The 15,606-nt window shown below is 34.5% G+C and overlaps 4 protein-coding genes and 2 non-coding genes across 7 annotated transcripts; 4 read left to right on the forward strand and 2 right to left on the reverse strand.

Annotated features, from left to right (window-relative positions):
• Positions 1 to 121: 121 nt before the first annotated feature.
• LOC103850445 (metallothionein-like protein type 2, MT2-4/MT2-25) lies at positions 122 to 1,019 on the reverse strand. The gene is made up of 2 exons (XM_009127196.2): positions 760 to 1,019; positions 122 to 601 (listed from the first exon to the last, which is right to left on the reverse strand). Exons 1-2 carry the CDS (start codon positions 819 to 821, stop codon positions 418 to 420), a joined length of 246 nt encoding a protein of 81 aa, XP_009125444.1. The 5' UTR covers positions 822 to 1,019; the 3' UTR covers positions 122 to 417.
• Positions 1,020 to 2,237: 1,218 nt separating this feature from the next.
• TRNAK-CUU lies at positions 2,238 to 2,310 on the reverse strand. The gene has a single exon. It is a non-coding gene; the product is annotated as a tRNA-Lys (tRNA).
• A 502-nt stretch (positions 2,311 to 2,812) lies between these two features.
• LOC103850446 (WD repeat-containing protein 44-like) lies at positions 2,813 to 7,529 on the forward strand. Its single transcript, XM_009127197.3, has 7 exons — positions 2,813 to 5,678; positions 5,758 to 5,848; positions 5,924 to 6,081; positions 6,168 to 6,219; positions 6,319 to 6,398; positions 6,471 to 6,564; positions 6,686 to 7,529. The coding sequence occupies exons 1-7, from the start codon at positions 4,173 to 4,175 to the stop codon at positions 7,315 to 7,317; spliced, it is 2,613 nt and encodes an 870-aa protein (XP_009125445.1). The 5' UTR covers positions 2,813 to 4,172; the 3' UTR covers positions 7,318 to 7,529.
• A 248-nt stretch (positions 7,530 to 7,777) lies between these two features.
• LOC103850447 lies at positions 7,778 to 10,153 on the forward strand. The gene is made up of 3 exons (XM_009127198.3): positions 7,778 to 8,566; positions 8,661 to 8,819; positions 9,641 to 10,153. The coding sequence occupies exons 1-3, from the start codon at positions 8,555 to 8,557 to the stop codon at positions 9,968 to 9,970; spliced, it is 501 nt and encodes a 166-aa protein (XP_009125446.1). The 5' UTR covers positions 7,778 to 8,554; the 3' UTR covers positions 9,971 to 10,153.
• On the forward strand, positions 8,314 to 8,387 carry TRNAV-AAC. Its single transcript has one exon. It is a non-coding gene; the product is annotated as a tRNA-Val (tRNA).
• A 762-nt stretch (positions 10,154 to 10,915) lies between the features above and the next one.
• Positions 10,916 to 13,298, forward strand: LOC103850448 (phosphatidylinositol N-acetylglucosaminyltransferase subunit A-like). 2 transcript variants are annotated; one of them, XM_033283904.1, is made up of 5 exons: positions 10,916 to 11,452; positions 11,551 to 11,641; positions 11,718 to 11,837; positions 11,940 to 12,043; positions 12,121 to 13,298. In XM_033283904.1, the coding sequence occupies exons 1-5, from the start codon at positions 11,349 to 11,351 to the stop codon at positions 12,284 to 12,286; spliced, it is 585 nt and encodes a 194-aa protein (XP_033139795.1). In that variant the 5' UTR covers positions 10,916 to 11,348; the 3' UTR covers positions 12,287 to 13,298. The 2 variants fall into 2 exon arrangements, with proteins under 2 accessions (XP_033139795.1, XP_033139796.1); XM_033283905.1 differs by having other exon boundaries at positions 11,562 to 11,641.
• The last annotated feature ends 2,308 nt before the right edge of the window (positions 13,299 to 15,606 follow it).

Here is a 15,606-nt window from a genome sequence, read left to right on the forward strand (position 1 = left end):
AAAAGGGCCCAAATTTTCACGAGCTTGGTATTATATGTTAAGCGTTATCTCACTAGTGTCTGCACCGAAGCTTTATAACCAGAGTCATGGCTTGAACTTGATTGTGTACTGAGCAAAAATGAAGCAACCTTAAAAAGATATGACTGAAACTTCAAATTACAAACCACATAACACTTTCGAATCATATATAGTCACACAGATACAACATGCAACTTTCGAATCATATATAGTCACACAGATACAATATGCAGAGATATCTTATGACCAAACCTTAAACACACACACAGAAGAAGACGAAAAACAACAGGACTCACATAGCCAGCCAAACAACCGGCGAAATAAGTCATTATTACATACTAGCAAACATAACATCAGGTTTTACTTTAAATACTTGGGGTTTGGGTTTATTGGGGTTGTTCATTTACAAGTGCAAGGGTTGTCGCACTTGCAGTCAGATCCGCACTTGCATCCATCATTCTCGGCGAAGAAAGTCTCGCCAGAAGCCTCATACTGAGAGTTCATCGACGGAGCAACGCCGAGGACAAGAGTCTGGGTGGTGGTAGTCTCCCCTGAGAAGCCCAAGTCTGGGTACATCTTGCAACTGTCCAAAGCGAAAATACAAAGATTGTTTGTCAACAAGATGATCAAAGAACCACCAAATTCAATATACCAAGAGGTCTCTCATAAACAGCTGCATGAAGCAAAAAAATCTCGGGAAAAAGGTTTAAAAAAAGGACGAGAGAGTGGGGGAGATATTACCCTTTGCAGCCATCACACTTGCAGTCAGATCCGCAGCTACAGTTTCCTCCACAGCAAGACATCTTCTCTAAGAAACTGAAGAAAAAATCTAAAATGTTTATTTGGCTTTGAGAGAGAGATACTGATATAACGAGGAGCTCATGATTCTCTATTTATATGGAAAATGAGAGACTATGGACCCTCCACCTGTCAAGACTTTAGTCAACTCTTATCACCTAAATAATCGTTCCAGTATTCATTTCTGTTTAATACTTTCCTTTTTTCTCCAACAACTGAAATTTTGAAAATATTGAGAATGAAGATGTTAACATGACAAGTCATTTCCATTGAAATGAATTCAAAGTCTATCATTAAAGTTCATGTGATTTATTGCAAAATATATATTTTTTAAATTACCATCAATTCAAAATTTATTTCCCTTTTAGCTCACGGAAAATCAGTTTCTTACCACCATTCAACACCAAAAATATTACTCTGCCTATATTTGATGGAATAAAAAGGGAAACAAATCTACAATGAAATCCCCTAAAATCTAATTAAAAAAAAATATGTATATATATAATATAACTGTGACAACCCGCCCCGTGAGAACTACCCGCCCCTTAGGCTCCAGGCTCACAGCGCTGCAGCGCACCGACCCCAACCTCTCTGTTAAAAGGTGAGGTCCTGGGTTCGAGGCCCACCAACAACCTGGAGTTAGTGAGAACTCATAATATAGGGGTTGGGGTCGGTGCGTTGCAGTGCTGTGAACCTGGAACCTAAGGGGCGGGTAGTTCCCACGGGACGGGTTGTCATAATAACTCTGCTTCTTTTAAAAAGGCCGAAACATTAAAAAACATCCTCAAACTTGAAAACTATCCCACCACTTGACATTTTAGGATTGTTTGATTGGTTTATAGTTTATCATTTGTTGGTTTTTCAAAACTCTTGAATTAGTTTAGATAATAGACTGATTGATTTGATTTTCTTTAAAAAAGTCTCTTAAGACAAGATGTTGCAAAAGAAAGTAGTGTTCCAAAGTTTGGCTTCCATGACTTTTGACAAAGCGAATTAAAAGTACACAAAAAAGATGAGGCAAGATGGGGTGGGCTACCAAAAGAAATGTGTGCCCATGATGGACCTTGTCCGTTCTAGGTGAGTATCCGAATCAAACCTATAGAAAAAGGTAATGCTAAATTTAGGAGGACCATCCATATACGTATAATGCAGTATCGAGAAGTCTAATTCTATAATGATTGCGTTTTGCTTTTCTTTATATTGGATTGTGCTTTTCTCGTGATAAGAAAGTAACGTAAAGATAACCAAAACGCTTAGAATGTTAGGAACTAGTTTTAAAAAAGAATTCAAATGAATATTTTATATTTGCATAGTTGTATATAAATTAATATCTGATTGGTATTATTTGTTCTGTAAATTTCAAGTCGAAGGAGGATCAAGAAAATAAAAAAAAGAAGAAACTGTTCAAAAATAACACATGTCGCCCACCGTGGGGCTCGAACCCACGACCACAAGGTTAAGAGCCTTGCGCTCTACCAACTGAGCTAGACGGGCTGTTGAAAGTATAGCGTAGACACACTATCTCTATTAAAATACCATTTGTTAAAGTTAAACAGGTAACTCGATTCAAGCAATTTGATCGTAATGCCAAAACTCTTCTAATAACAAAAAGAAACAGAGACTACAAGACCTCACTAGTCTCATGGCTCCACTTGAATGGTTTAAACAAGTTGGGCTTTTAAATGGGCTTATCTCTATTATATTATTTGAGAAGTTAGTTTCCTACATGTCATGTTCACGTTAATTTTTACAACGGTTATTTACAGAGGTACCCTTAATAAATTTAAAAGATTTAATTTAAATACTATTATTAATCCTTTTTAGTTTCCTTTTTATTTTTCTAAATAACATATATAATAAAAAAGGAAATAATTATTAAGTTTAAGAAAAAATAAAAACGAAAATATCTATGTATAATATGATTTCATTAAAAAGAAAAGTTGAAATAATAGTAATATTATGTTTAAAACATACTTTTACATAAGAAAAATATACGTTTAAAGTAATAAAAAATAACTTATTTATATCTCTCAATATATAATAAATATATTTTCAAAGTAATAGAAATATTTTTTTATCTATCTATTTTCTTAGATGATTACATAAAATAATTAAATAACATAAACCTATATATGTATAATTGAATAAAAATAGTTTATAATTATTATTATTGAATTTTGTTTTTCATAATTTTAGCTGACTATGATATCTTACAATTACAGTAAAAAATACGTCTAAATTATATTTAACATATATAATATGATCTCACAAAAAATCACAATTTTAGTGCTGATTTTAAGAGATAATAAAAATGGAACCTAAAAATATTTTTTTATAATAAGCCTATTTTGATTAAAAAAAATTTCAAAATCCTTACTGAAATTTTTTCCTTCATATTTTGTTTCTTTTTAATTCTTTGTTTTTTTATGTTTGTGGAACTTAATATACCCATAATCAAAATACCCAAAAAATCTGAATTCTTATTTTTAGGCATACAATTACTTAGAAGTTATAAAATATTTTAATTATTATAAATATTGATATTCGTTCATGAGCTTACAAAAATTTATCAGCTATACTTATATATGTAGTTTCTTATTGATCATCCTTTTATTTTCTAATATTCGTTAAAAAATTAACATATTATTTGATAAATATTATGAAAATACATGCACATTTTAGTGAAAAATAAAACTAATTTGATTTGACTTAACTAAAAAACAAAAATAATTATACTTGAGTTTAAATTTGAAAGAATAGATGTAACTCAATATTCATTATACTCACAACATGAGCCACTCGACTAATCCAACTTATATCCAAAATAAAATATCTAACTACAATAAAATAAAATAAAATTTTATAATAAGGATCTATTTATTTTTATACATATAAATTGCAGGATGATTCAAAACATATAAATAAATAAAAATAAACTATTTACTAATTGTTACAATATAGTTTATATATATGTATGAGACTTCATAAGCAATATATCAAAATTCATATGTATAATTAAAATAAAATAATATTATTAATATATTATATATTATATATATATTATAAATTTATTTAAAACCAAAAGTAAATATCAATTAATTATAATATATTAACTTTATAAAGACTTATACCATGAGCACGAAAGAATCATCTAGTATATGTATATTAAACGAGTTGAACATGATATTTACGAATCCCCCCTCCCATAAATAGTGTTAGGGATCCCTTGATTATCTCCTTCCCACTCCTCTCCCTCCAAAAACATATCACACGACACAGAAAAAAAAAAAAAAAAAAAGGCTCGCAAGAAAATTCAAATTTTAATCTGGAATATAATCGAAAACCTATGTATAGCTATGGCGAATCGAGACGGCGTGAACGGGAAACTCGAACGGAAGAAGACGATGACGATGAACTGGGCGGGGTTAGGCGACGTTGAAGACGACGACGATCACTTCTTCGAGAGCTCCAACCGTATCTCCACCGTCGTACCCGTAGATTTAGCATCGTCCTCCGACGAGGAAGGCGAGTTCGACGATTGCCGGATCTCCTTCTCTCGCCCTCCTCCTCCCGAGCCGAACAATATGTCGCCGGATTACGATATCTGGATGTCGGCGCCGGGATCTATAACGGAGCGGAGACGCAAGCTTCTCAACGGAATGGGGATCGAGTCGAAGAGGAGCATGCTCGGAGCTATCTCGATCCAGCGCGTGAGCAATAATCCTGCCGTTACAGAGGTTAATAAGGAAACGCCTCCTCGGGAGATAGTTCAACAGCTTCATCCATCTTCGGTTATGATCGTACGGTCCAGATCCGATTCTGACATCGAATCGTCTTCAGCTGAGAAGAAGAGGAAAGACGAAATGTTAGGGAAAACGTCTAAATCGCGTCTCACCAGAACCGCGTCTGCGGCTGGGAGAACTTGCCAGCACTCCACGCAAGCTCAATCCTCACCGTCGCGGCGCGAAACAAACGCGCGATCACAAGGCCAACGGGCTGCGATGCTTTCTTCTGCGATTTCAAACACTCAGTTCAGCGCCTTCTTCCTGATAAAGAACCTCGACACAGGCAAAGAGTTCGTCGTGAAGGAGTACGGCGAGAACGGGATGTGGAACCGTCTCAGCGATATCCAAACGGGGAAGCAGCTGACGATGGACGAGTTCGAGAAGAGCGTCGGATACTCATCAGTTGTTAAGGACCTCATGCGGCGCGAAAACGCGAGCTCGACTGTTGATATGAGGAAGTTCAATTCGTACGTGTCGAAGAGCTTGAGAGTGAGCAAGAAGAAAGGAGCTGCGTTGCTGAAGAACATAAAGGGTGTGGCCCACTCAATGAGCTCCAAGGCTTCTTCGGAGAAGGATTCGTCTACTGGTAGTGGTACAAGCAGTCCTAAAGTAGTTGACGGGAAGGGGAACGACCAGACGAGTCAGTGGGTGAAGGTGAGGCATTCAGGGAAGTCTCATAAGGATCTAAGTGCGTTGCATTTGTGCCAAGAGATTCAAGCTCATCAAGGAGCTATTTGGACTATGAAGTTTAGTCTTGATACTCATTTGTTAGCAAGTGGAGGGGAGGATTGCGCGATTCATGTGTGGGAGGTTCAGGAATGTGAGATTATGTCGATGAACGAAGGGAGCTTGACGCCCATTCATCCTTCAATGTCTGCTTCTTCTTCTGAAGGTGATGATTCAGAAGTGCACAATGAGAAGAAGAAAAAAGGGAAAGAATCATCTGCTAAAAAAGGAAGTCAGATGCCAGATTATGTCCATGCTCCTGAAACTGTCTTCTCGCTGTCGGATAAACCAATGTGCTCTTTCACTGGTCATTTGGATGATGTTTTGGACTTATCTTGGTCTCGGTCAAATGTTAGTTTCTTTTCCTTTCTTGCTATGCAAGAAAACATGAATTGTTGTCTTATAAACTTAACCTAGCCTTCTCATGCAGCTATTGCTTTCATCTTCTAAGGACAAAACCGTGCGATTATGGGATATTGAAACTCAAAGCTGCCTAAAACTGTTTGCCCACAATGACTATGGTAAGTTGAGAACTGTCTTTTATAATACTTACAATGCTGGGAGCTTAATAATGCCTTACACAATTTTGTTTTCAGTTACTTGTGTACATTTTAATCCACTGGATGAAGATTACTTCATAAGTGGCTCTCTTGATGCTAAGATCCGTATTTGGAACATATCAAACCGTCAAGTTGTGGAGTGGAATGATCTAAATGAAATGGTTACTGCTGTTTGTTACACTCCTGATGGTCAGGTACATAAGTCTCTTGAACTATCACATTCTTTTACTTGAAAATTGATGACATGGTATTGATATCTCTATGCTTCTTTGATACGTAGGCTGCATTTGTAGGCTCACATAAAGGGAATTGCCGGCTTTACAGTGCAGAGGGTATATATATTGGCTAAATATTTATTACATTTTGTAACTATGTTTATTAATTAACCTTACACACTTCATAAATTTTTTTTATCTCTTTTAATTGATCAGATTGCAAGTTGGAGCAAACAAACCATATTGATCTGCAAAACAAAAAGAAAGCTCAAGCTAAGAAGATCACAGCTTTCCAGGTTCCACTCTTTATTTTCTAAAGATGTTTATAAGAAAGGATGGTTCCTTACCATTGAGTTTTGTATGAACAGTTTTCACCGATTAATCCAGCGGAAGTGCTTGTAACTTCTGCTGATTCACGCATTCGGATTCTTGATGGCACTGAACTTATTCAAAAATTCAGAGGTATGTAAATTGAAACAATTCATTCATTTCTTCATCTAATTTCACCCAAAAAAAAATTATAAATCATTGACAAAAACATTTTTTTTTATTATAAATCTTGTATTGATCCGTAAACATGCAGGTTTCAAAAACACATGCAGCCAAATGACAGCATCGTACACGTTAGATGCTAAACACATTATCTGCGCAAGCGAGGACTCGCAGGTTTACGTGTGGAAACACGAAGAGCCACGACTAGGAATCACCGGCAGAAAAACCATCGCCATGTGTACTTCGTACGAAGCCTTCCCATGCAAAGACGTTTCCGTGGCAATCCCCTGGCATGGCGTCGTAAAAGGCGAACCACCACCCACTCATTCCAAGAAAAACCCGAAAAAAACTTCAACCACCACTACACAATTAGATGGTAAAAAGTCCGGCCTCCCACCTTTACCTAAAAAGAACAATGACAACACTGCCGACGGAGATGCAGAACAACATCAAGAAGATGACCTCGCGACGACGGATACTCCGCAGAACGAAGCAGAGAACAATACAGGAGAGACGTTAAAGGCAGGGGACTCACCTTCTATGTCGTTATCATCTCGGATATCTTCGTGGTCTTGGTTTGATGGTAGTGGCAGTCATGGGTCGCATAATCAACCAACGGCTTGGGGTATGGTGATCGTTACATCCACCATCGGTGGCCAAATTCGAGCGTACCAGAATTTTGGGTTGCCTCGCAGAGTCAGTCGTCAAGGCTCTCTGTTTTGACGGCGTTCATGTACATTATTTACGTATATTTATACAGTGTACAGCTCCTACGAAGTTCTTGTATAGTCTACTGAGTTTGATATGTAAATTATATAACCACAGATTGATATAAAAAGAATAGATCCAAACATTGTATTGCATCATCAAAACTCATATTAATTTTAGAGTTTTTTTTTTGGTAAAGAAAAAAATAAAAAATTGATTAGAGTTGGTCCATGACCTTTTTTAAAAAATGTTATTGATCTTCTTGCTCCATAGTTAAAAATATGTAGTCGTCATGTTCGTACTAGCTTGTGGTATGGGCTTCGCTGACATAGTAACATCTCTACTCCCTAGTAACTAGGGCCTAGTTTTAAATGGAACATAACACTGCAACCGAAAGTAAAACCGTTATACCTCAGTTTTAGAAATCAGCTGATTATTCTGAACATTCAACCTTTGTGTGTTTGAATTCTATGTTGTTTAGCCCAATCATGTTTTTGAAAGGACAAAAAAATAGAAAGGTACAAAACAGAATGATGTGGTCCAAAAAGGAAAAAGTGTTGATGTCTATCGAGGTACACAGAACGAAGCATATGGTCTTTGTCCACACCAAAGCATTTCTTTTTCTACTTTTCTCAATTTCGAGCTTCTAACGGCACTCTATATTATATATTACTATAGTTACTTTCTTTACTTATTACTTTCATGTTTAAAATCATTTTCTACTAAATATTATATCTATCAGTTTATATGGTATTCTAGCGAAAACCCATGATCAGAAATGCTAACCAGAGGATTATAGACAACCTAAATCCTCCATACTCTAGATAGTGTCTAAATCTAATCAAACAATTTAAACCCAAACCACGATAATCCTTACTTTCCTCAACTAAACTATAAAGTACTTCACAGTTTTGAAATCAGATGATTATGGATTCGAAGTTGTAATGGCTGCATAGAAGTTTGCCCAATGTAGGCATTGATGAAAATTAACTTGTACTCATCTAACAAAACGGTTTCGTGGTGTAGTTGGTTATCACGTCAGTCTAACACACTGAAGGTCTCCGGTTCGAACCCGGGCGAAGCCATATACTTTTTATGTTTTTCTATGATTTTATTTGGGTTAAAATACTAAATAAATAAATTCTCTCTCTCCGTAAAGTAAATACCCATTTCCTTATTCTTAGTTTTGTGCATCTTCTGATTCTATAATTATACTCAACCAAATCTCTCTCTTCTCTCTCCAAACTCTAAAATGGCTCACCAGGTACTCCATCTAGTTTTTCACTCTCTAACACAATAGCATAAATGCAATCATACATAGATATGCATATAAACATGCCTAATGGGTGTAATTACAGGAAGAAGGATGGCCGTTGGGTCTGAGACCAGTAAATGCAAGAATTGGAGGACTCACAAGAGAACCTCATCATGAACAAGTTTCTGCTGGTTCCATCTCCTTCGGCTCTCTTCACTCTCCTTCTCCCTCCTCTCCCTCTTCCTCCGATCTTGATTCCCAGGTCAGATATATATTTACACTCCTCTACTTATACTACACATACAAACACATAACACATGATATATACATCAAACTACTTATTCATAGGTCTTGGCAGAGTGCATTTTCCTTGCATATCAATTGATGAGCCATTTGAATTTGTTTGCGTTTTTTTGACAAATTCGATAATGATTATACTTTGACTACTATTTTGGATCTGTTCAATTCACATTGTCTTTCGTTTTGTTTTCTGGTTTTGTTTATTAAAGTTAAAAATAAAAACAGTATTGTTGTTGGTTGAGATGACTTCTGAGCGAACGTGAACCAATTGTATGCTCTTTAAAGCTGCGATGGTTTTGTCTGAAAAGGGCACGTTTGTCGGGAATTGTTATTTCTTATTGTTAAATTAAAAGTATTATTAGCACTATACCATAAAAACAAAATACCAATCATCGCAATTTCTCAAATATATTCGCAACTTTTTGGTCACACCGTACTGGAAAGTGGAACCATTGTATTTGAAAATTTACCAGTAATCCACTTAGGCTATGTGAATTCACAGACCTTTTTGTTTTTCTCATTCTCATATACGATTTCAAATTTTCTGTGATCTCAGTTTTACAAAACAATATCGATTTTAGTTTCACTTTTTCTATAAGATATTAAACACTATACTTTTTTGGCCACCATTCACCATCACAATTCAAACTCTCGACCTCTTCAATGAAAGTAAGCATCGCAACCACTACAAGATTTATGTTGCGTGTGGGTGCATCAATGTACACTTTCTACTTTTGCCATATATACACTAGATATAACATCTACTACTCTTGTTTTTTTCAGTCGATGGGATCATTTTTTCGAGATAGGGGCTACACACTAGGAAACCTAATGGGGATATCAAGCTTTCTAGAACTTTCAAGAAGATCAAATCGAACAAGGATTGATCAAACAGCTTCTAGGAATCATCAACATCAGAAGAATCTCAAATCTTACAAGCCATGGATTTTCTCTATATGTTCCAAACTAAGCACACATTCTACTATCATTCCCCATAACAAAATTACTATAAACGAGTATAACCGTCGTAACAATGTGCAATCTCTCGGACATTTCCTCATGGTGGAGAGACGAGCCATCGGATCAACCTCACGGTCCACACCAACCATGTGAATGTCCCAGAATTAATAGCGAAGCAAGCTGGCTCATGTGAAATTTTTGTTTGAAACACTTATGAGATTTTGAAATTTGTTTTTTTATAGTCTAATGAACATAACAAATTCCGATTGTATTTTGTATTTGTTTGTTTCAAATGATTTTGTATTTGAGAGCTTGAAATAATTTTTCATTGCATGAGCTGCATCACTATATATATAATATATGATACAAATACTTGAGTAGGGAAAGGTGATATTTGAATTTTATGATATGGTAATTAATATGTTTACCCCCATATAAAATCAAAACATGTATTAAAATAATATTGTCATATTTTTTAATTTTTCTCAAAATCTATGTGTTAATCCCTACGAAAATATTGAGTTTTTTGGTAAATGTTATATATACTGAAGCTTATAATTTTTAGTGTTGTTTTAAATTTTCTAAACACATTTTATATTTGTATTAATATATATTAAAATCTCTTTCATGTTATATGGACATCGTTTTAATTTTTTATCAATTAATTTAGTAAAACTTCATAATACTCCATAAATTGGTGGACTGACCACTATAAAATCGCTATTGTCTAGAGAAACGGAGACAACAAAGGTTTCAAACCTCTTTGATCTTCATCATATGTTAGTGCATGATGTAACTATGCATTAAAACAGTATTGTTATATTTTCGATTTTTCTCAAAACCTATGTGTTAACCCTTACGAAAATATTGAGTTTTTTCAGTAAATGCTCTATATACTAAGACATATGATCTTTAGTGTTGTTTTAAAATTTCTAAACACATTCTACATTTGTATTAGTGTATATTAAACTCTTTTTCATGGTACATGAGCATCATTTTTTAACAATTAATTTAGTAAAACTTCATAATATTCCTAAAATTGGTGGATTAACCACTATAAAATCGTTATTCTCTAGAGAAACGGAGAAAACAAAGGTTACAAACCTCTTTGGCCTTCATCATATGTTAGTGCATGATGCAACCATGTATTAAAATAGTATTGTCATATTTTTTTATTTTTTTTAAAAAAAATCTATGTGTTAACCTCCTCAAAAATATTGAGATTTCGGTAAATGCTCTATATACCGAAAGCCTATGATATTTAGTGTTGTTTTAAAATTTCTAAACACATTCTACATTTGTAATAATGTATATTAAACTCTCTTTTCATAGTACAAAAGAATCGTTTCAAGGGCCTAGACTGATATCTTAAAATTTGTTCTAGAAAAATGGTTTCTTTTAGATCTGATTTGCAGACTAGGCAGATGTCTAGGCACCGATTTTTATAACATTGGGTATTTAATGTTTTGGTTTGTGAAAGGTTCGATTTGTAGTTGGAGGGGATGGACCAAAGCATGTGAGACTAGAGGAAATGAGGGAGAAGCATTCTCTCCAAGATAGAGTTGAAATGCTTGATGCAGTTCCTCATTCTCGTGTGCGCTCTGTTTTGGTCACCGGTCATATATTCCTTAACAGGTGTGCAGATTGCAGGCTGATTCTTATTGAAATCACAAAACTCATCACATGGACTTGTGAATGGTTCATCTTTACTCCAGTTTTTGATCATGTGACAGTTCTTTAACAGAAGCCTTCTGCACAGCTATATTGGAGGCAGCTAGTTGCGGGTTATTAACTGTTAGCACTCGTGTTGGATGTGTCCCTGAGGCATGTACCCTTTCTAAATTCTTATAGTATCTTCTTTCGTTTGTTCTAATTGTTTCTGTCTCCTGGATTTGTGTAGGTCTTACCGGATGACATGGTTGTACTTGCTGAGCCAGATCCGGAGGACGATATGGTACGAGCAATAGGGAAGGCGATATCAATACTTCCAAGTATTAACCCTGAGGAGATGCACAATAGAGTGAGTTGTGCTTCAAATCCAGAACTAACATATCAACCTACTTACTAACTAAGAGATGAAAGACTGATATATTTTATGTTTGTACTTGTTGCTTACCACCAGATGAAGAAGCTGTACAGTTGGCAAGATGTAGCGAAAAGAGCCGAGATTGTGTACGACCGTGCCTTCAAGTGTTCTAATAGAAGTCTTCTAGAACGTCTATCGAGGTATCCTTACTTACTCATCAATATTGATGTTTTTCTTTTGGAGAGCAATGAATATATATAAAGATGATGGTTGGCAGGTTCCTGTCATGTGGAGCGTGTGCAGGGAAGGTATTCTGTATGGTTATGATCATTGATTACTTGCTTTGGCGGTTACTTCAGTTACTTCAGGTGCGTATATATATCTTATCCTTGCGTAACAAATTGAATATCTCCAAAATTTGTAATGATAATCTCATAATGTGATTTGCCTTCACTCAGCCTGATGATGATATCGAGGAGGCACCAGATATCAGTTTTCGCCATTAGGAAGGTAGTAGTTGAGAGTTTCAAGTAGGAATATAAATCAGGAAATGAGGTGAGAGTCATGATAAACAGAGTCTCAGTCAGCTCCGTCGATGGTTAAGGCCTTATATTCATTTTCTTCTTTAGAAGCTCGTCCTTGATAATTGATTGTATTTTGTATTTGTTTCGTATATTTTCATTATTTATCTGAGAGACTGGAATCAGTTTTTCCTAGTGAAGGGGGGGATATTACACGTTGAAACACTAAACACTTCATATGTTTTACCTCGAAATATAAATCTCAGTACAAACAGGCCCGTAAAAAATATGTATACGGATAGACCCAATATACAAGGAAATGTTAAAAGAGGCTCTTTGAAATTGCTAAGCCAATTTCATTCTGTTATGTTGACAAGACTATAAAAACCAGCTCTGTCTCTCTTGCGATCTCACCCCACTCCCTTCGCTGCGAATTCAAACACAGGTGCTTGATCGATGCTGATGTGCTTGAAACCTGAAAGCAACTACGGTCCACAAAATAAGTTTTTATGTAATATGTTTAAGGATGTGATGACAATTATTAAAATTAGGCCTCGTGTGTTTGCTTAAGGACCAAGCAACTTTAGGTGGGCCGTCGTCACCATCATCCGTCACGATCATCTATTTATCGGCCACCATATCCAGTCTTATTTCGAAATAAAAACAAATTTTCATATCGATATGACATAAAATATATTAAAAAAAACTATTTCTAATAGTCATTTGATTCATTTTCAGTGGCAAATAATGTATTCTAGGAATAAATACGAGGATTTCAGTGACAAAAAAAAAAGGAATAAATACAAGGATAAAATATTTGCTTTCTATTCTCCCCCTTCAAAGTCATTTATAGTCTTTAACCCTAACGAGTAAAAAAAACATGTAACTCTTTGACTGATCAGTATTGTAAAAAAAGCTTGCAACAAAAAAAAATGAAAGAAAAGAAATGGAACATATGAATTATGTATACTTATGTACTTGTGTGTGTATACATACGTGTGTTACATCTGGTTCTTAGTTATTGGTCGCCTTAGAAAGGAAAGCAACTTGAGGTGCATGGCTTGTGTTATTAAAGCAAATCAAATTTGAAAATGATTGGTGCATGTACCAATCAGATAACATACACATATATAAATTCAGTGTGACGTCATATATATTTACAATTGAACGTAAAAGACTAAATGTGGTGAGTAACCTAAGGCCCGTCTTGATTGTGGGCAACGAGAGGGACAAGTGAACAAAAGAAAACTTCTTTTACTGCAACAGACAAATTAATATGATATATGTATATCTAAGGCAACGAAAAAAACTAAGATGGTCTACTAACTGATAATTCATTTACATCCTGAATTTGAGATACCACAATATTTTCTATTACTCAGAAAAAAACTAAGATGGTGAACACAGTTTTTTGCCTGGCAGAACAATATACAGGATTCGTAAAACATTATAAAGTTTAAACATGTGAATTGGCTTGAAAGCTATATTTTGGAAATAAGTCACATTAATATTATTTAGTTTATTTGACCTTTATGAAAAAAGAAGATAAGGAGTTCAATTGACGCCAACAACCCATATAATATCGGTGAACACGAGGATGGAATTACGTAATTCACTATACTTATTAGTAGTTGTATAAATCCATAATCGTTAAATTAAAAACAATTATATGAGGAAAATAGAGGGAGATTGTCAATGATAATGATAATTGTAGGTGTAGGAGTTGCATAACGTTGTTAAGGAAGTCGTCGACAATTTTACTTAGCCATATCAAAAAGCTACTAAATCGAGGGACCCTCGTTGTTTTATTTTTGGTTGTATAATAAGGAAAACAATACAATACATTATATATTGGTAGAGAGAGGACAGACTACTATGAAATCTTCATTTTAGTTAGAAAATTTGATAGGACAACTAAATATTCATCACATGTACTATATATATGGGTCGTAGTCCAGATATTCACATATTTTGAATATTTGAATGATTGAATCATGTCATACTACTCTACATAAAGTCATAAACCATTTTTCTATAATAAATATATTTTAAAGGAAAACATCAAAAATCCAATAAATAGTCAAGTAATCATTTCTTTGCTAAACAAAGTCGTCATGTTATATCTTGCAGTTATTTATGTTACCAATTAAAGTCTCCTAAGTCCAAATACCACAAGTACTACACCCTCAGGTCACACTACTAAAGAATGAATAACATCAGTCAGCAAAGGAACTAGTATCAGAAAAGTAAAAGCTACGAATTTACAGTAAAGAGTGAATGATCTTCACAGAAAACTATACATGCAGGCATGAACGAACGGTATTATTTACTATGATATAATATTATACACAAAAGTTATGTACATATATATCTTATGTATCCATGCATAGTTATTTCCATATGTGTATAGACCCGATTCTGAGCCAAGAAGGTTCCATGCCCTAGACTTCTAGTGATAAATATTTCTTAATCAAAATAAATATGTGTGTGGTTCTCATACTATACTCAACAACTTTGAACTTGTATCCCTCACAAAAAAAAGGGTAAATTTCGATGTGCCATAAGACATGTATGTGAGTTTCATCTTTTTCCACGTGACATTCATGTACAATTTGTCTAGTCGTCAACAATTACTTATCTATAATATTGGGGGTTTTTTTGAGAAAATATTCGAATTTGGACTAACATTATTCCAGATTCTCTCATTCTCTGGTCCGGCTTCATGGACCAGTATATACAAAATTTCCTAGCTACGCTAGGACTCCTAGTCATAGCGTATGAAAGAATCTAAGACTTCAATACGAAAAACATATAGATAATACGAATATACGACCAATATTTGGATAACTGTGTCACAGTTTCATATTTATCATTTTTTATTATGTGTCTGGTTTAGGTGAAAGATCGGTGTAAGTTATTGATTCAAATCAAATACATCCATGTATCTATTAACTACGTGTAAGATCCAAGGTAAATTGTAATAGACTAAGAGCATGATTATTGAGGAGTTTTTAGCATGAAATTTTTATTCGAATATATAAAAATTTGTCTCTTAATTTTTAAATAAAATAAAAATTAAGAACCGATTCTTAAATAATGACTAAATATTCGTTAGTAAGTTATTAATAAGGAAAACAATAATTTGAGAGTCTCTCATTTATAATCTTTCATCATATATGACTAAAATTTTAAGATCATAAGATCGATTAAGGTATATAATTTTGAAAATAGTGATATTTTAG

This window comes from Brassica rapa, chromosome A02 (assembly GCF_000309985.2).
Source record: "Brassica rapa cultivar Chiifu-401-42 chromosome A02, CAAS_Brap_v3.01, whole genome shotgun sequence".
Taxonomy (NCBI): domain Eukaryota; kingdom Viridiplantae; phylum Streptophyta; class Magnoliopsida; order Brassicales; family Brassicaceae; genus Brassica; species Brassica rapa.